This window comes from Melozone crissalis, unplaced genomic scaffold (genome assembly GCF_028551555.1).
Source record: "Melozone crissalis strain CALT ecotype California unplaced genomic scaffold, PUWL_Pcris_2 ptg000018l_1, whole genome shotgun sequence".
Lineage (NCBI taxonomy): Eukaryota > Metazoa > Chordata > Aves > Passeriformes > Passerellidae > Melozone > Melozone crissalis.
In genome coordinates, this window is record NW_026535796.1 from 33978184 (window position 1) to 33999475 (window position 21292).

At 46.1% G+C, this 21292-nt stretch overlaps 1 protein-coding gene across 1 annotated transcript; it reads right to left on the minus strand.

Moving 5' to 3' along the window:
* Positions 1-1619: 1619 nt before the first annotated feature.
* Positions 1620-17343, minus strand: TMED10 (transmembrane p24 trafficking protein 10). Its single transcript, XM_054276151.1, has 5 exons — positions 17109-17343; positions 13023-13143; positions 8601-8674; positions 4285-4411; positions 1620-3850 (listed from the first exon to the last, which is right to left on the minus strand). Exons 1-5 carry the CDS (start codon positions 17334-17336, stop codon positions 3729-3731), a joined length of 672 nt encoding a protein of 223 aa, XP_054132126.1. The 5' UTR covers positions 17337-17343; the 3' UTR covers positions 1620-3728.
* Positions 17344-21292: the final 3949 nt, after the last annotated feature.

Sequence of the window (21292 nt, forward strand, 5' to 3'; positions counted from 1 at the left end):
TGCAGTGATTTGGGGGAAGAAAAAACAAGCACAAGTCTGACAAATTTTCCACATGGATAAGGGGCAGCAGAAAAAACCTGTCAACACTGAACTCCTGTAGTCTTCAACAGACCCAACCTTTTTATTTTCTTCTCTGAAAGATTTATCCATTTCAGGTTTGTGGTCCGTCTTTCCCAATAAGACACCTTCAATTGAAAGAGTTTATTTCCCAAAGACTTTCTTCACTAAAATCATGGCCATCTCAGGCACCTGAAAGACAAGTACAGCACAAGGACACAACTAAAGATATGGGAGGCAAAAATATACCACATGAATTGACAGAGGTAAAGAGAGGCCAAGCTACTTTCCCAAACCTCTGCCTCAGGACCCGTCAAAATATATGGGTAGGAATCCCCTCATGATCTTGACAACCAGTTGCCAAACCAGTTTGAGTCAAATGTCTCTCATCTGCCAGTCAGAAGAGAACACAGATGTTGTACACTTGGGTTACTTCTCACATACCTGAGCAGCTTCTAGAAAATGAGCAAGTGTGTAAAATGTTCATCCCCTCCCACATGTAGGCAAACAGCAGCTGCAGTGGGCACGATGTACGGGGTGCAGCCCACGCTGGCAGAGCACACAAAGATAAACCTTACTTGGGAATGCTCACGTGCTGAGTTAAGTACTGTGATAATTAAATCGTTAGTCACATTGTCAAGTGGGTGGAAGAGGCTGCAAACGTCTGATGCAGTTTGCTACAGGCAATCACGGATTTACCACTGATGCATCTGTCACACACAAAGATGGGCTCACACCCAAGCATCTGCAGCAGCTCAACTTGAGGCTATTTCCCAGAAGTGAAATGGAACAAAGACACCAGCCCTGCACCCTCAGTGCTATAAAACCACCAAGACCCACTACCAACCTACCGCATGCAAGCAGCTGTATGATTTCACATACTGAAAATATTCATCCGGGGAAAGAACTTGCAGAGGCTAATCCTTATCGAGGGATCTGGGAATTCCCCTTCCTGAAATCCTCCCTGATAGTACTAACTAGTTATCTAGCATTTTTATGTCCCCAGTCTTGTTATGTGGCATATTTCACTTGGCTACTGCATAGCAAAAGGCTTGCAGGGCCAGCAGAGGAGATCTGAAGCATTTCAGTAAATGCCTAACCACCCTCTTCAGTATCTGCCACTCACATAGTACCAACTCATCTTTGCAAGAGTTTCAATCTCCTCTGAAGTACCAAACTGAAAGTACTTCTGTTTGTCTTAACGAACAAAATTTTACGTGAGAGCTGCTGGTGAAAAATTGGATCATGTACCCCAGAGCACCAGCCCTTGATTCACTACCAGCCTCAAAATTCCTCCCCACAGAGCAATATAATTAGGAAGGGGGGGAGAGAGAAAGGCAAAAAATGGTAACCTGTATTGGGACACCTCACTTGCTGTGTTAGTCCCACTCCACAGAGAAGCCTGTGCACCATTCCCAAGTCTAGAATTAATTGTTACTGGAGAAGCCTAAGGCTTGTGGAGACTGTTTACTTGCTACTTCCTGCAACAGGTCAGCTTTCAGGGAACAGCAGCCTGTAGGAACATGCACAAAGAAGACAAGACTCACAGCAACAAGGTGAGGTGGGTTGTTTTTCCCCAAAAATTTTTATTTGAGAAAGCTGACAAAAGTCTCCCAACCAGTCATTACAGGTAAATCCACACCAGTCCCCCGCACCTGCTCCCCAGTAACTACTCCAGTACAGTGAAGATCAAAACATAACACCAGAACAATGAGAGTGTAACAGTCACCTGGGGAACTTAAGGCCTCACCATCATTTTTAAGGTAACTTTGTACTCAGATAAGGATGGGGAGAGGATATCAAAACAGACAAGACTGGAAACGACCCTTTTTTGTACTGTCTTTTCAAGTTATATAAAAACAAAAGCAAAACCTTAACAGATCTACAGGCTTCAAACTGTAGGACCTAAAACTACCTTCAAATGACTTCTGTAATTCAGTCCTGTGGCACCGCTGCTGTTCTGCACTGTAACAGCTTTCAAGAACGTACAAGGATAAAATGGATACAAGGGCAAAGGAGTGGACTTAGGATCCTAATATGGCCTTATCAAAAATCAAACAAATTAAAAGCAATCAAAATACTTGCAGTGGAATTAACAACTCCAGGAACTGGGAAATGGCAAAGAACTAATGTATTTAGACAACAGGAGATCATCTTTACATCCTCTTTTCCACTGCCTCACCCTGGACAACTGTTTCCTTCCTAGCAATAGATCAGACTCAGGTGAGAAATTGTAAAACTATGCTTTTTTTGAAACTGCTAGGCTGGGCCCAGGGCCATGACAACTCCATCCCTACCCAGAAGAACCCAGACACAGGACACCAGAATGCTGTGCTGCTGAACCACTTGCTCTGAAGGAATGCAGAGACGATGACAGAATTGTAATCACAGCCTAAAAACTGCACCAAGTCCAGGAAGTTAACCTGCCTGCTTTTTCCCAGCCTGGCTTTTTTAGCATAGTGCCACATGAACAGCTGAGAAATGGTGAGAAGCTGCTGGCTCTTACTATTTAGTACTGCACAGGAAAATAACAGGTCTGTTGAGGGCACAGTACAGACTGCCCCCTCAGATGTAGAATTAGCCTATTCCCACCCTGTACTACCTTTTTTCAGCTCATCCACATTCTTCCAACTCCTCTGCTACCCTGCACAGAACTACTGTACCCTCAGACCTCAATGCAGGGTACAGACCCTCATACCTCATGTTATCATCAGCTCACCCTGCTTTGAGGTCTCATGAAATGACATTCAGCCAGCTGCCTGGATAGATGAGAAGTCTCCTGCTCAATGTAAGAGCAAACTTCCTAGCATGACCTGCTCCCATCTGCTCTGTGACTGCATCTGACCGAGGCCTCCTACACAAAAGGCTGTTCCTGACCAAGGTTTTCAGGAAAGCTGCTGCACCATTTCAAAACAAGAGAGGCAAATTCAAGACAAACATGTGGAGGAAGGGTGGGACCAAGGCTGGATAGGTTATTTGAGCAAAGCAGGCTTCTTTCCAAGCTCAAATACACTTCCAAGCCTGCCTTAGAAGGCTCCCCTTCCTCCAGGCTGAATCACCATATGCTCAAGTGCCCTGACCTCTCAGCACAAAGACACCAGCTCCCACAGGGAGAAACACAGAGGTCCACGACAGGGACCAAACCTTGGATGACCCTCTATTCTCAGGCCCTGCTGGAATGATGAATCCTATTGCTTTGCACTCATCTCCATTTGCTCGAGGCTTAGATCCCAGCTGGTGAGGACAGGGAATTGCCCTGCTCTGCCCCAGAGTGACCTGCATGCCACCTAAAGAGCGCAGCAGGGTCAGGTGGTTCTGAGTAACACTGCAGTCACAGACAGATGGGAGACATCATCAAGCCATGATTATAGAAGGAGAATAGACAGCGCAAAAACTTGCTGCAGCTGTCATGGAAACATCTTTTTTTATTTAATCGCTGCCCCAGGAATACCCAAACCCAGCATGACCTCCCCCACCCTCAACATCCAACAGGATTTCACAAGTCCCCCATTGCCTCTGATGTTCAGGCTCCCCTCCCCCTTTAAGGTCCAAGTTCCTCCAGAAAAGCTCCAGTCAGTGGGTATCCTCTGTGAGATGGCTCCAGGAGGCCATGGCTAGGTCCCAGCGGTGTCCAGCTGGATCTGAGAGGAGGGGGAAGAAGATTTGCTCCTTTACTCAATCAGCTTCTTGGCCTTGAAGAAGCGACGCAGGTAGAAAACTTGCCAGGTGGCCAGGCCGATAAGACAGCACATGGAGAAGATGCTGAAGTACAGAACCCGTGTGTTTGTCGACTCTGAAACAGAAACCAAACCATTGCACCTGAGTCTGGCATCACAGGATGCACCCAAGAAGGCAAAATTCCCAGGACTACTTCTCCTCCCTCATGCAAAAGCAAGATAGCATGAAGGCAAGGACACCTGAGAACAAGCAGCACTTGAGAATAAAAGCAGAGGGAACAACAAGAAGGATAAAAAGAGGGAACAAGGTGAAGCTGTGGTTAATGGGCAGCACTGAATGGAACAGATTCCCATTAGGAATGGAGACAGAAAGAAATGACTTCTAGAGACAGAACAAGACTCAGTGACTGCTCCAGGTTTCCCTTACTAGGAACAGAACAGGCAGAGACCACCATAATTGCTTGATCTCCAAATGCTGCCCTAATAACACATTTAACAGAAATGAGGTTTTTAGAGTTCCATCCCTCTGAAGGGGCACACAGTCTCTCACCATTTGTGTCCCTCATCTCCTCTTCTCGTTTCTTCATATAGGCAAAGTCGTTAACGATGGACTCTGAAAGATCTTCCAAACGTCTCAATTCTACTTCCAGGGGTTTCAACTTCTCCACTTTAGCAATCTAGAAAACAGGAGAATCAAATCACTGAACCAAAACCAAAAGCTCCCACATGGGTTTTTACTGCCAGCTTGAACCACTCCTCCCCACGCGCTACAGATCTGGGGCATCCTTCCCCTCGGGAAATACCTCTACGAGCCAGAAACTACCATTGCATAAAACACTATCACTTCTCCCACCTGTTTTCTGAAACACACTTTCCTACTACTCCTCCTACACAATGGAGGAGTACAGCATGCATGCAAGCACACTTCTTCCTTATTCGGCTTCATGTTAGCTAATTCACAGTTGGCTTCTGAGGAGTGGGTAGAAGCTCTTGCCACATGACAAAACCTCCAGTGAGTGTAAGGCACAGACTGAGATACAGGTGACTAACTCACATATGTATTCGATACAGCTCCGTAGGCACACAGCCCATTAGCACCGAGACTCCCTTCGCTAGTGCCCCAGAGAGCCCAGGCAGCCCGGTCCCAGCAGCAGCGGCTTCATTATCCCACAAGAGCTCGGGGTTTATCCCTCAGACAGAGCCTCCGGGCTCCTGGCAGGGACGCCGAGCCGCCGGGTGGCGCTGCGGGGCCGCTGCGGGGCCCGGCTCCCGTCGGGGACAGCCCGCTTGCCCCGGAGCGCCGGGCCAGGCGGGACAGCGCTGCTGCGCACAGCGCCCGGCCCGCGCCTCACGCTCGGCATCCAAAACCAAAAATCCGCCGCAAATTCAATTAGGAAGCACGGCACACAACAGCAACTGTTCAAGTGGAATGTGTAGACGTGTGTCTCTGCCCCAGCTGTGGCTACAACCTGACACACACGTTACATAAAACGTGCGACACAAGGACACTCAAAGGAAGCTAAATGCAATTCCTGACACTTCTCCAGGGTTTGGGTAACTGCGGTTCTTGAACAGAATTTCAAGAAGTGACAGGCCCCTGCCGTGAAGGCCGGATGCTGTGCCCTCAAGTAATGCAGCAGAGGAAAAATGAGTTAGAGAAAACACACAAAGCACCTGCAGTTCAGCACCAGTCTCAGCCTCACAGGATTATTCAGATATAAACTGCATGATGGCCATCTCTCAGTGATCCATGCTGACAGGCAGGCATGAGGGCACCCAGCACGAAGGTATCCCCAAACTGCCACTTCAGATGCAGCTGCCTGGGGATCAGAGCCAGAGCTGAAGAGATGCTCATGACCAAGCCAGCGCTAGCTAATCAGCCCCTCCACTGAAGGGTCTCCACATGACACATATCCTGGCAAGCAGCAAGCCATCAAACAATCATCTGAGGGTTTTATGCTGAGGCAAGCTGTATATTATAGCTCTGCCAGCACAGCAGTGTCCGTTTGGAGTGTTTGAGAGGAGGGGTAGGAAGGAGTAGGTTAACCCCCTCCTGCTTTCTAGCCAGTAGATTGTAATGAGAAAACCCTGCAGCCTGGCCACGTATCTGCCAGCAGAGACCTTTGCTGAAAAACTAGCACCAGAGTTTGCATGCCTACAGCCCAGACTCTGCTGACACTGCTAGAGCAGCAGGTCTGTAACACACACAAGGTCCTGGGCAGCTGTACTGACAAGCTTGCCTTGCACCAGCTCCCTTATCTTCCTTGAGGCCTCATTTCCTCATTCACATAAGGCTACAAGGGTTCCACTGGGAAAAAAGAAGGTTTATCTGCTCCATCTGCACCCCTTCAGCTGCTCTTAATAGGTGTAGCTACAATCTAATAGCTACTTTTAGTCCTGCATTATTCTAAGATGTGTATCCTGCATCATGAAATCAATTAGAGTGGAAAAGATATCTTAGATCAAGTCCAACCTAAGACCTAACACCACATGACAACTAGGCCATGGCACTAAGTACCATGTCCAGTCTTTCCTTAAGCACAACCTTCCCAGGCAGTCCTGGAACCTTTTACCCCTAATGAACCCAATATGCACAGCTGCTCCAAGAGATTTTGTAAAAAAGCCCACCAAGCATCTGTGATAGTGGAACATCATCATCCTAGAAAGAACATCTGGAGTACCAGCACCAGGATAACAACCCCAATGAGCTTCTCAGTGGTCACTAAAAGATTTGTCAAAGCCTAACTCTCTTCTAGAATAGAAAGAGATACACTATAGCCAAGAATTGATAAGAAGTAGTCAATGTGGAAAAAAAACCTAGATCATCAAGCATGCTTAGCGCCACCAGAAATATTTTCACTTTCATAAATCTTCATTTCTACTCATTGAATGGATAAAGTTATTTCTCCCAAACCCAGATAATTAAGATATGACATTGCAGTTAGATTCTCTAATCTGGCTCACTATTCCAGCTGCTTTGCTCCAAGAATGTCTGGATCTATGAAAGTTTATGAAGCCAGACTTGGACAGTATCAGTGACCCTCATTAAACTCCCTGAATCAAGTCTCCTTGCAGCAATTCAACAAGAAGGACTAGGGCTGTACAACAGGTCACTGTTACCCAACAACACATGAACATCACAAGCAAAAGGCTCAAAAAGGCTGCAATTCCACAAGAGAAACCCAAGCAAAATTCCTGCCCTCTGAGACCCTACAGCAACCTGTCAAGTCAAAACTCACAACTACTACAGCAAACTGCGAAGAGAGATGGTGAAAAGAAAACCACATTGCAAAGCAGTGTGGTTAAACAGCAGTTGTACAAATAATAAGTCAGTTTGAGTCCTTTGTAGGCATCTGTTCAACAAGGCTCAATACAGTCTACAACTCTGAGAGGTCCTCACAAGTCAAGGATGATTGCCAGGGCTGCCAAGATCTGCATTTGGTATCAAGTGGGACTGCAAGTCTAAATTTTTCTTTCTTGTATTTGTCCATGGACCTTTTCCCTCAATGAGCATAAGAGATGCATTTATTCCCAGACAGTTTTATCAGTACAGCCAGTGAGTATGTAGATACACAGCCATAAGAGAACCTTTCTGCACAGCAATGGTGCTTCTGGTAGCACTACAGTAAAGTAACTCCAGAGTATGCTGTGGGGTGGTATTTAAAGGGATTTTGTAAATATAGCAAACATAATCCTCCCAGCTATGCTCTCAGGGATTCACCCCATAAAATTTCATCATCTTGCAATCCCTCAGTAGCAGGTTGACAAACAGCTGGCCCTGTGAGTGCTCCATTCTTCCCCGACCCCCAGCACATTTTTTACTCTCCATGTAGGATGCACTCCCGACTGACTTAAGCTATGATTGCTTTGCTTTTCCCTGACCCCAAGCACCTCCTTACAGTCCACATAGGAAGTGCTCCCAGCCAACTTAAACCACACAAGACCATACAGCCCAAAGTTTGAAAGGATATAAAAACACCAGCATTATCATCTCGGATTTTTGTTAATTTTCTATCTGGAACCATGCACAGCCTCCTCTGCTACCCACTCTCCCCTCTATGGCATCTCCCATGCCCTTATGCACAATGGACACAGCAATCATCTGTGGGACTCTTTCTCCATCAATAATTCTCATTTTCTCAGGCACAGGCTCTGTACTGGGGGGTAACTCATCCCAAATTCCAGTGAGACAAAAGCATGATAGCTGCCATAAAAATTCAGCATCCAAACCAGTCAGGACTGTCTCAGCCACAAAATAACTGCTACCCTACAGCCAGCTCTTGGGCCTAAGCAAGCCATGTCCTCCTAAGATGGAAATGTTGAGGCTTTTATGGCTATTTCCAATGTCACACCTTCAAACCAAATACCCATTTCACAGCAGCTACTACTCTGCCAAGCACCTTTACACTGATACACTACCAGTTCTTGGAAACACACAAGAGCCACTTCAGGCCTGCTGAGCCAGTACATCTTACGGGCAGGAAGGTAAGAATAGTAACATTGAAACTTGACCTTCAAGAGAGGGTCTGATATTAAATTCAGACGACCTGTGCTGCAGGGGCTGGGGAAACTCCACCTCTCAGTGTCTTGTTGCCTCTAAATACCTATGCCCAGAAGCTGGCTCATGCTGTCCTAGTGAAGAAATTCACACATTAGGCTCCAGTTCCCAGAGTACAGAATCAATTCTAGTTGATGTTTGTCTTCTTTTTCTGCTGTAACACACAAAGCTTCACTGCAATTGTAGTTTGCAGACAGGCTTTCATCACCACTGGGAAAACAGCTTCCCATCACGAGCCCAGATCTACAAAAGCATCACGTGAGTGCTGGGAAAGGGAAGCCTGCAGTGCAGGCAGCCAGGGGACATACCTCCTCGTAGTTCTTTGCTTCAACGCCATGCTTCATATCCAGAGTCACGAGCTGGTCCGGCATCCTCCCTGTTCCTGGAAGCATAATGAAAGGATTCCTTGTGTGAAACAGTCAGCCTGCCAGGAAATCACCAGCTCTTCCCACCAGTGAGGAAGAACTCAAATCCCTCCCCTCCCTTCATGTCTGCAGCTAACTGCGGAGGCAGCACAGTCCAGCCTAAAAATACAGAGACTTCACAATAAATCCTGGCTGAAGAAGAGCCTCCCAAATATAATGAGAACAAGCTGTAACCAAATGCACTGAGTGTCTACAAGATGCAAATCACTGTAAAAACTGCAGAGGATTAGAACATGAGCACCAGCTGCTATGAGACAGCCTAGCGAAAGACAAGTCACCGGAGGGACAAATATTCAACAGGGAGGCCCACGTTCACAGGAAGTGAACAAGCAACTTGTCAAGGTTACTGGGGCTGTAAATGGCTTGAAATGGCTGTAAATGGCATTCAAAGGAGCAACTGATAAACTGCTCCAACTGAGGAACATGGCCTATGAGGCCTTACATACTGGAGTATCTGCAGAAGCCAAGGCAATCCCTTCACCAACCATCTCAGACAGCCAAGAACCACACTGCTGATGCAAACCCTGAGAGAGCAAGAGGCTTCTGAAGCTGGGAAAACACTGCCCCAGAGAGCTGCCAGCTGGAGCCACACTAGCAGCACATAAGGCTGCAGTCACCAGCAGAGCAGGTATCTTCCAAGGCTGATACCCCCAGGCTAGGGAAACCTGTGGCTTATAGCTTCTTTCAACTGCTACAAACTGTCACATCTGAGAACATTCACAAGAGGGAAAAAAATTGTAAGACAGTCATATCAGATACTCTCAAAAATGCTGCACATCAGCTTATCTGAGCATCATTCTCTACCACCCACCAAGAAAATACGTCTGTATGTAACACATTTCCAAATCCCAGCATGTTGGGACATACAGCTGTCCTCAACTGGCTGCCAGCAAAACACAACGTCTGAATTTACTTAAACTATGAATTTCAGAGTCTCTATCCAGGAGCATGTCCAATACTCACATTTTGTCTCAGAAGGCTGCCAGGTGGGCATTCCTCAGTCCACAAACAAATTCAATGTACAGGTTATGCTGGGTCACTCCATTTGGAGCTAGGAAGATATTCCAGACCTTTGATACAACATCCTCAATTTTTTTTTCTACCCATTCACTGAACAGCTCTTCAACACCAGAGCAGAATCACCTTCTACTGCTAGCAGGACAATGAATAATCCACCGATAAAATGGATTATCAGCTGCCAAACCGCTTCCTAAGTTTCTTTATGGGAATGCACTAATAAGAGCCCAACAGATAAATTATTATTAGGATGGGATTTTGTTGTTTCCTTATAAAAGACTGGTTACTGTAAGAAACCCCTGAAGTCCCAGCACTGTTCTTTAACAGACAGGCTGTATACAACCACCAGCACTCCTTTCCCCAGCCACAAGTTGTGACTGCTGATGCCACACACGTTACTGGCACGCATGGAGACAGGCAGGTAGGACAGACAACAGCAGCTGTAGAAAAAAACTCACAGCACACAGTTCAGTGAGAGGTTTTTTTAATGGTGCTCAAATTATAGCAACTTGATTTGAGAGCTGAAGTTTGCAGGAAGAGATGAGAAAGATGAAAAGACCAGTGAGCAGAAGAACAGAGCTAGAAGAATTTATTTGCTAGACTGGAAGGGAGAGCTGCCAAGACGAAGTAAGAAACCAGAAACCTTAAATCTGCCAGGTGCAAAGGGATGGAGAGCAGACATTTTGCAAGAGGTTGACATTGTCAGGGACTGGCAGGGAAAAACTCAAGCTGCTCTCCTATAAGTTTACTAAGCTCAAGGCAGCTCCCTTCACAGTCATCAAATCCTCAGAAACCCCTTGCTTCTGTGGCAGCCAAGGCTCACCAGAGCAAGCTGCATCAGCAGCAAAGAGGAAAACAGTCCAGATTCAGAGATCATGAACTAAACTGATGCCTACATTCCTGATACCTACACTCCTCAGGTCTTCAAGAGGTCATCTCACATGAGCACTGAACTGTTTCCTGGGAAATTAGGGGAGCTCTTAATTTGCAAAGTCAGTGGAAAAGCAGGATGGTTGAACTGAATATCAAAAAGTTTTCCCACAGGAATTTCAGAAAAAATGAGTCCTAACACTCTTTGAGAAGAGAAGGATTACAGAGGGAGCATACAGCTAAAGATTAGCACACAGAAGAGCCCTAAAGGGAGAATGCAGTGAGGCCAGGCTGTTCACCTGAGATCAGCATGTCATGGGAGTGTAAATGTGCCTGGGAGCAGAGCACTGGTCAGGAAGACAGGACTATACTGCCTGGAAGAGGGTAAAAAGCCCATCATGCAAATACCCACAGCTCCAAGAAGCACCCTAAGAACTCCTCCACTCTGATAAGGTGAACCCTCAATATAGGACCTCTTTTTCACTTCCTCTTCCTCATTTCTGTGGTTAGGGATTGAGAAATCTCAGTTGCTTGGACCCTTAAGATCCAACTGCTCTAGGTTTCCTCTACCAACAGTTTGTATCTTTCAATACTCCACAAACATCCTCCTTGGCTGCTGCCCTGATTACTTACTTGATGAGACTGGGAAAAAGACCCTAATCTTTAAAGAGAAACATGGGAATTAAACAGACTTGCTAAGTGCCCCCACTCCCATGCTGACCTTACAGAGGAAACAAGGTACTCCCTTGTGACGTGGTCACTTCTTTCAAAGTACCTTCACCAAGTCCTGCAGATGATCAAGCCTCACAGTGTCATGTCCCTTACTTTAATACTTCCCTGACTTCCAGCACAGACATGGGAGGTCTGGAGATACTCCAGGTGGAATTTGGGGCACCTGGGTCCAAAAAGAAAGCCTCCAGAAGAGGATCCAGTTGCTCAGTTGATGAGCTCTCTATTTTGGCAGCTCAGTGCCCCACAGGTCATCAAGGTAGAAACTGCATTTAGAACTACTTACTCCTCAACCATATTGAAAGCTTTAAAACAAACTTGCAACAAGGGAGTCAGGGATCAAACATTTGCTACAATCAAAACAGTTGTAAGGGGCTTGGTCTAGGCAAGAAACCTCTACTCAAAAGCACCGAACTAAGAGTCTAGACACAACTAAAGAAAGAAACCTTTCCCACTTCAGTGTGTGATCACATGGAAGCTATGAAAAGGTCTGCAGGACTGTCTGGAGACTTCTCAAATACCCAGGTGTTGGAAAGTAAATAGCACGAGTGACTCCCAGATGAGTCACAAGTGCCTACATGTCTCAATGTGTTAGGGAATATTTGGAAGTCCTACCTTTGGAGTAAAATAAAAAACATAATCCTGAGCATTTCGAATCACTATTTTATCTGTAAAATACCATAGAAGAGGTGTTACAAGCCAGATCCCTCCCAATCCCAGCAAAGAATACAGCCTTCTCTTTATGTAAAGTTCTCTTCAACTTGCAAACTATTTACATCTTATATATGGAGCAGAAATAGCAAAACAGCAGCTGCCTTTCAACTGATTTGAGGAATGCTGCTAGTGAAAGCTCTGTGAAACACTCTGGGATCTTTTAGGATAAGACCTAAGAAAAACCAGGCCCAAGGAGCAGAACTCTGACAGTAACCATGAAAATATGGAGCACCTCCAAACTTGCATGCACTCACAGCACCACTGATGAGACTTTTACCCACACGTTGGCCACTTTCAGCACGTTTGCCCTTAAGCTGAGCTCAGGCAATACATGCGTCACACTCACAGGAAACAAGCCTCAGCCCTCGTTAGGCAACCATGCTTGCAGCCAAATGCAAAGCTGACGTCCCTGTTCATTTCCCCTTCCCTTTACTGACCACTTAAAGAGCAGCTGTGGGTGCAAATCAAGGACACATTCCCTAGACACACAAATCCAACCTCATTAAACAGTCGTCAACCTGGTAGCAGGATAGCTACCAAGAACACATTGTGCATAGATCACATTCTAACAAATGGGGAAGAAATGGCCTGCTGGGGTGAAAGACAGGTCCTGGAGATGATAGCACCCAGCTCTGCCCTGGCTCAACTGCAAGACAGGGAGAAGCATGAACTGGCAAAAGAAGTGTGGTTTGCTCACTGGTACTGCCACTCACTGCAACTGTGGTGACCTCTGCAGGAGAATTGCCCAATTCCCCTTTCAGAGGAAACCCAAGTGCTCTACACAACAACCACAGGGGATTACTTCAAATGCAACACACAGAGCAGATGTTCTGCAGTGAGAAGGCCACAAACCCCTGAAAATCAGCTTTAAAAGTCAAGAAGTGCTTTGTGGACCACTTTACTCATATTCCTAATCCACACAGCTAGACAAACTTCATCAGAAGCTAGAAACAGACAGCATTTCGTTTCACTTACCCACAGGAAGCTTGCTCTCAAAGCAGGCCTCAAACATATCATAGTCTTCAGTAGTGAAGGCAAACTTGCCCTTGCTGGCATCCTCCTTGGCATACAGGATGTGCCCAGCTGAGTCAGTTATCTGTAAAAGGGAAAATGCAGGTAAGAAACAGAGTATTTTGCTGCTGTGAGCTCATGCTGCCTGTGCAGCAAGAGTAATCCTAGCCTCCCCTTTGGATCTGCTGCTTTCTCCTTTCAACAGTTTCCCTCCTTCTTTGTGACTACATCAATTCCTCCCCTCCTTATCCACACACCAGGAGCTGACGAAGAGTGACTAAGAAGTAATTATTGACTCTTAGATCCAAAAACCAACAATCAACCAAAAAACAACACTCCCCTTCCCCCCCTCCCAAAAAAAACCCACAAAAACCCACCAAAAATCTATTGCCTAAAGAATCAAAAAAAATCCCAAACTGAACCCCACTAATTTCTCTTCCTCCTATGAATCCCAAATATATACTACATGTAAGAATTGTAGCTGAACCAAACTGTCATTCATTGCCTTTATTTTGCAAGCAAAATTCAGGAATTCCCATGGCAACAGAGATAGGGAGAAGACTTATGGGACAAGAGTCACATTCCCCAGAAGGTGAAATGGAGAAGGGTACATCTGTTGCTCTAGAAACGAACCATGAGTGTGGCCCTGAATTACACAAGGTTTGGGTGCCAGGATCCATAAAAGCGGCCACTTCAGAGGACAATTCAGACTACACAGACAGAATAATGACTGCTTTGCACTAAGTCTATAAAACTACTAAGAATAGGCAAAAACTGTGCAAGGTCTACAAAAATGCTTCAACAAAGAGTATAAAAAGAAAGGACACGAATTTCATGACGCAAACTTGAGAATAATTGTGCTCAATTAAAGGCTCCATCCAGCTGAAACACTGATTGGGGAGAGGGGTGAAAAAAACGGAAGGTGTTACAACACTGCATGAAAACGAACAGTGTGCAATCCACTGGAGTGCTTCCCATTTTCCCTCAATGCTAATTTATAACAGGTATGTCTGATACAGCATGGACACTAAAGTTACGAGGGGTCTTTGAAACTCTTAAGAGATAAAGAAAGCAAAAAGCTTGTGAATAATTTTAATAATAAGACCAAAGTACACAAAATAATTTGTGGCATGGAAAAGCTAAGTCAGACATTCTCTTTTATTCCAGCCTTTTCCTTATACAAAGGCCACGCAAAAGGGCCATATACCCAGAACTATTCTACAGAAACACTCTTTATTCTTATTAGAGCACTTAATTAACTCTCTGGCACTGGATTTGAAACAAGTGTGGACCTACCCATGGATGAGAGCTCCTGCACTAGGCAGGAAAAACAATCAACTATATAAAATCTCACACTTTATGGTATAAACCACAGCAGGCAAGACTTTAGGAACAAGCTTCCTCTATATACAGATTATCCCACAATGGCCTGTTAAGGGATTTGTTGTAGCTGCCCCTGCACCATATGCTGTCAAGTGTCTGAGAACAAAGAGGAGCACTGTTTCCCATGCAGCAGCTCAGAGCTGTACCTGTTTTCCAGTGGCAAGCAGATGAAAGCACGCCTGCACAGCCAGGTGCAGGCAGCTGTGCCGCGATCCCCTTGCCACAAGCCACCAGCTACCTCCTGTCTGGAAGGCACCAGGCACTGGGAGGCACTGGGAGGCACTGGGCCCAAGTGAGCAGGCCGTTCTGCAGTAAAGGACTGTGTATGTTTCACAACATGGCATGTGCTGTTTTAGTGCAGGGGTCATAATTAACCAAGATGCCTCATCAGCATGACATCACACATTCTGTACACCAGGTTCTCCATCACAAAAACGAGTTAGAACAACTTAGCTCTCAGATGCCCCTATTATTTTGAGCACTATTTTCGTATGCCTTTGTAGGCACCAGAGCTAATCTTTATGCAGCCTGATCCACTTTTGCCCTTTGCAGCTCGTGAACAGCATTGTGGACAGTAAAGGCTCTGCTATCCGCTTCCATCAAAACTGAATAGCATTACCCAAATCAGCCACACACACTGCCCATTCAGCCGGGGTGCGAGGGCGGGAGAAGCTGCTAATAGCCCGGCCAGAACGCTTGTGGGGGAGTCGACCTGAACGGAATTTTTCATGCTATTCTAACGTTATTTACGGTAAGGCAATCCCCTACAGACAGGGCATTGTTTGCCCTTGACACACAGCGCGATAGGGTCGGGCTGCACAATGGGGCAGAGGCACGGCTGCCAGGCAGCGCCGCGGGCTCCCCACGACAGAGGGGCACTGTCAGCGCTGGGCCAGCACACACACACACACAGACCCCCGCTCACCGGCAGGAACCCACTGAGCCGGGACACCGCTACCGACCACCCTCCTCTGCTCGCTGGCCCAATCCAAGGGGTCAGAGCAGAACAGAGAGTACCTGCAGGCATCATGCCCTCAACCGACCCTTCCCGCACAGACCACAGAGAAAGCAGGCACTAGCAGAGAGGTTTCAGCACTTAGAACAAGCCCAGCATACTGGGAGGACACAGCATACCTGAACAATAAGAACGAAAGCAAGAACTGCATTCATTATTTTTTCTCCTTTGCAGCTTTTCAAACTATTTCATTTTATGTTTTGAACAAAAAAGAACTTCTATAAGCAGTACCACCGGGATACTAGCTTCATCAGCAAAGCCAACTAAGACTCAAACATGGGATACACTGGTTCACCATCACCTTCCTAGATAAGTTCTGTGTCATAAAATTGAGTTTTAGAAGAGACCTTGGGGTCAACTGACCTAAGAGTGGGGAACCTGAGAACCAGGAGGGTTGGTTACCAAGCACTAAAGAGACAGATGGGAACACGGCACTCTGTCTCAAATACATGTGCCTTACCAGGCAAACACTACATCCATATTATAAAGCCTTAATGCTGCTTGGCTCTGCCTAGACGAGGCATTCCTCTAACAAATGAAGCAAGAACAGAACAACATGATTTTTTAAAAAGTAAGACTCCAGAAGAAGCCGTCCACGGCCATAAGCAAGTACAACTGTCAATAATACCAGGGCTTTCAGGCATTGGTAGGCAGCTGCTGGAAAGGCAACCTGGTTTCAGGAGGCCTGAAATACTCAAGAACACCAACTTCAGAAACTCCTGAGCAGACCATTCTGTCTCTATTTGTGTGCTTAGTATTGAAACCTTTGGGAATGCAGACAGAAATATAAAAGGGGACAGAAAGCTTGTAATGAACTAAGTAGCAACAGACCTTATTCAGCTAGGTTGGAATTTTGAAAAAAGCCTAGGAAAGGCAGACTGTGGGCAGAATTTAAGTGAAGTTGTTGAATTAAAGTGAAGCTGTTGAAGTTTGATAGCTGCATGTCACACATGTGTCATGAATATTCTGCCAATCCTGTACTTCCTGAAGATCCTTCAGGATCATTTTCTTCCCTGCAGCAAATATCTGCCTACCTAAAATCCTTGCAAGCCACGACACAGCAAGATGAGAATAGCGATTTTGGGTACCAGAATCCGGTACAGCAAAATGTTCCCAGCACCCATCGCACTGTGCCAGGATCCCGCTGTGCCAGGCCCTCCGCATGGAGGGAGCCCTGGGAAAGCCACGTCACCAGAACTCTTTCCTGCTCGCACACGGTGTCAGCAGCCTGGTTACAGCTTTATCGCAGCGGCCCATCTCGCCAGGCGCCGGATAATCTGCATCTGTGCGGATTAAATGGCAGACTGCGGGACGGGCCGCTGCAGCCCCATCTTTGGGGAAAAAAAGCTCCTGTTTGGCTCAGGCTAAAACGCCGCCCTGGTCCCCCGCTGCCCAGCACCCGGAGCTCCTGGGCGGGCTGGTGGCCCCTCGCACCGGGCGAGTCCCGCGGCGCGGTGCGGTGCAGGCCGGGGCCGGGCGGCTGTCGGCTCACGCGTGGGCCGGTGTCACGCGTGGAACACGTCACCCCTTCCTTCCTTCCTTCCTTCCTTCCTTCCATCCATCCATCCCCGCCCCGCACGGCCGGCGAGGGGAGGCGGGGCCGCGCCGCCCGCCCCGGCCACCCCCGCACCCCCGGCCGGCCGGGGCCGCACCTTGAGGTTGGCGGAGGGTCCGCTGGAGGAGCCCGGCGGGGCGCTGATCTCGTACTCGCCCGTGACCAGCGTGTCGCGGTGGATCTCCTCCCGCAGGCACTTCCGCGCCTTGCCCGGCAGCTGGAAGGAGATGGGCCGCGCCGGGCCCACCAGCAGGAGCAGCAGGAGCAGCGGCAGGAGCGGGGCCCGCCCGAGGCGGGGGCGGCCGGGCAGCGGCGGCAGCGGCATGGCGGCGGCTCCGAGTGCGGCGGGCCGGGCCTGCCTCCGCCGCACGTGACCGCGCCGCCGCCGTGCGTCACCGCGGGGCGGGGCCGGGGCGGGGCCGCCTGAGGGGCGCGGGCCGCGGGGTGAGCCTCTGAGGGGGCTGTTTCGTTATGAAACAAATGAGTCATGAACTTCATCCAGTAATAACGGAGGGGAGCGAGTAATAATGATTTCGCTCGTTAAAGAATTGGAAAATTAGAGCAAAACCGAGCCGTGCTCTGAGGCACAGGAGCATTCTGGGGACGGAGCAGCGGCCCGCATCTCTGAGGTCCTTCGCTGGGAGACGCGCTTGCTGTTTATTGTATGGGGGTTTTTTTCATCTTTTGAAGAGTAACTTCCCTCTTGACTTCTTCACACAAGAAAATTCGGTTTTATCTGATGTCTCTCTTCTTTGCATCAATGCCTTGCAAATACCATTCAGTAGGAGTATCCAAGTGTTTTTAAAAGCAAATAAAATTATGATGCTTTTTGAAGACAGAGCATTACTTTTTTCTCTCCTTTTCCAGCATACACTCAGATCTAGTTTTTCCTTTTTTTCCCCCTCTTGATACATTTTACTCTTTAGGAAGGCAGCATTAAGTAGGCACTGACCAGCTTTGGGCCGCTGCTTCCCCTGGCGCCACATCCCCTCCATTCCAGCCTCCTGGCCCGGCAGTGCAGCTGCCAGGAAGAACAGGCACAGCTGGGAGCCGTGACTGCTCTGTGGCATAACCTGCCAACAGCGAGGAGGAAAATGGCACAGGTGTGTGCTTATGATCACCACGGTTGCAGTCAGCTCCTGGGATCAGCTGCAAATATTTGGGTGTGCTGACATGTAAGGAAAAGCAGGAAGAAATAAACAGATAGTAATATTGCTAGACAGCAAAATATCTTTTTGATTTCTGTGCGCTTGAGTAAAAAATATTGCACCATTGTTCCACTTTTATTCCTTGAACATCACCAGCTGTGTTCTCTCTCTGGTCAAAACATGTCTTTAATGACAAGCAATAACAAGGAGTCGGTACAAACTTTAATCTAAAGAGGCTTTAAGCGGCAAATTTTATGCTTGGGTGTTGACCTACAGAGCATTTTAAAGAACAGTTCAGTGCTTTTTGCCTGCTTGTGCTCACACTTACTGAGAAAATATGGTGAAGGTCTCCTGCAGAAACAGGCACTAAGCCCAAATGTACATTGGTGGAGTGACCTCATTACTTGGAGGGAAATAAAAAAACTTTCACAAAAAAAAAATTCACTAAAAAGCCGCCTAAACAACAAAAACCTCCTAGCATTAGACCTTTGCCCTTACTTTAAACTCCAGTTTATTGTTTGAAGTGAGATTTTCAGTCATTTGATGGACATTTCAATACATTTTTAAATCTCTTATCAGTTCACAAACCTTCCCTTACTTGGACAATTAAATTATTTGGAAATGTAACCATAATAAAATACATATTTGGCGCTTTCTGCAATATGTCAAAGTATATTTGCAAATGAAAACATTCTTTCCATTGCAGCACTTAAGGCAGAAAGAACTATTTCACAAACTTTAGGAAACACAGATTGCTAGGATATGAAGATATGAAGTGTTGTACCGTAAAATTCCTGACAAAGCTGGCACAGCATGACAAATTTCTTCATGCAGGACATCCCTCAAACCAGTGATATGTATCCAGCCTTTTAACATGTCTAAAACATTCACTATTCCCTTATTTTCCAGAGGAAGTGGCTCATCCATGTTAAAGTAGCCTCGTTTTCTAGAATCAAAGTGTGAACTCAACCATCAAAAAGCAAATATATGACTGACTACAATCCCTTTCTACTGTGGCCATTTTGTCACAGTACATTTTTAGATGAGTTACATTTATGACCAACAAATTTATCCCCTGCTTTCTGTTGTAGTCTTCTCCTGTGGATGCATTATTCTAGAAACTGCCACACAGGCAAGTTCAGATCTAATTATAAAACCCCCCTGGAGATCCTTTAGTGCTTTAGTGTGTTATGAAATAAAATGGTACAGAGCTGCTGTGAGTATCTTCACAATCCCCAGCTTTTTTTAAAAGCACTTAAACATGCAATGGGGCAATTTCCCTTGAGTGTGCAAAGAAACTTAGAGCAGAGGGAAAGCCTTTGGAGATGCTTTCAGCTGCAGGTTAGGAAATAACGTCTTGCAGGGACATGCCTTAATATTTCCACATAGTGGAGGCTAACAAAATTAAATGCTTCCTGTAATTCAAAAACCCTGAACAGAGGTGAAGGAGAGATTGATAACTTGTTACACAATTTTCCAGATGAAGCCATGACTATTTTAGCTTAATCTGCTGTGTTAAGCACTGTGGGAGCTCAGCAGTCAGCTGGAGGCAGGTATTCCTTCTCTCTACCACCCACCTATCAACAAATGGGTGTATCCCCAAAATAAACATTAATATCAGCCACCAATCATGACACACTGACAAAATTCAAACCATTTTGTTTGTGTGATAAAAGATATCTTTTATATTTCCAAATATCCCTAATGCAGTTTTATCACTGTCTTGAAAGTGATGAAGAGAGCAATGAATTATTCAGCTTTCAGATCTGTTTCAGCAAAAGAGCAATGGAAACCTTTGGGTTTCTAAATAGTCTGAGACAGCAAAGGCCATTGAAGAAAATATGCCTTTCCTCACCAAATTTCTAATTTTTTCCCAACTGACAAAGTTCACAGAGTGTTAGCAGAAGTCAATTCCTGCCCCACCAAAATGTATCTTTTATCTATGGTAAATGGCAGAAAGCAACACTAATTTGCTTTCTCCATGAAACAATGTGTATGAATGTGTATGAATTACGTAATTAGACTTTTTTTTTACTGCTTTTGCGTCAGCTGCTGTGGCATTTTTGCATTTTCTTCTTTTGGACAATAAAAATTTGAAACAATGTTCCTCTTAAAAACTATTCTAGACTTATTTTTATGTTCTAATCCTTTAGCATTCTGCCTTGCACCTGGCAATCCACTACAAGCTACTGAGAAAATGCTATAAAAATTACAAATGCTTTACGATACTAATCAGTGTTTTTACTAACCATGCAAAATTATCCATGCACCACTTCTAGAAAGTGCAAGGCCATTCCTTTTAAGGGGCTCTATTTGAACTCATTGTTGGGATATAGCTCTCACAGTCATCATTGTGATCACAATCTAGATAGAGATGCTATTCAACCAACTAAAAATAAATCAGTGGCTAAACAGCCATAGAACAGCATTGCACTGCTTTGTCTCTCCTGTAATCTGTCCCAGAGATGACATGTACTGTGTGCTGGCCATATAGCTAAAATATATAGCATTTGGGTAAGAGGCATGGAACAAAACAACTCTAGATAGCCAGAATCATTCAGAGTTGAATCCTTTGAGAAGATGAACTACTGTTACAGTATATTTATATATATCTGCTTCCATTTCACCAAGTGACTAAAGTTGCTCCTACAAAGTACTTCAAAATCCTTCATGGATGTGAATTGCTTGAAATCAACTTATGGGGCTCAATCTAAATTATGAGTTCATTTAGGGAAACAAAATATCCTTCATCAAAGACAGCCCAGATTCAATCACAAACAAACCACTTTGAGGAAGCGAGCATTCATGATTCTTCTCTCATCTCTCCCCAGAGCTTTTCCTGCTGCCAGACAGGTTTTCAACTTTTAAGCAATAGCCTGACAGCCCTCCCATCTTTTTGGGGAAACCTCCCACTTCACTTCCCAGCAACTTTCACCTACTGCCCTCCTGGAGTTCAAGGGAGGCCCATATCCCCTTCCATTCCCAATGGATGGCTCCAGGCAAAGCCCTGCTTCTCCCACAGCCCCAGCAGCTTGAACCATGTCCAGCGGAGGCCTGCTGGCCTTTCCTACTCACCAGCAACACTGTTGGGATTAGCTTTTCCAGCAAACACCAATACAGAGTTCACCTAGAA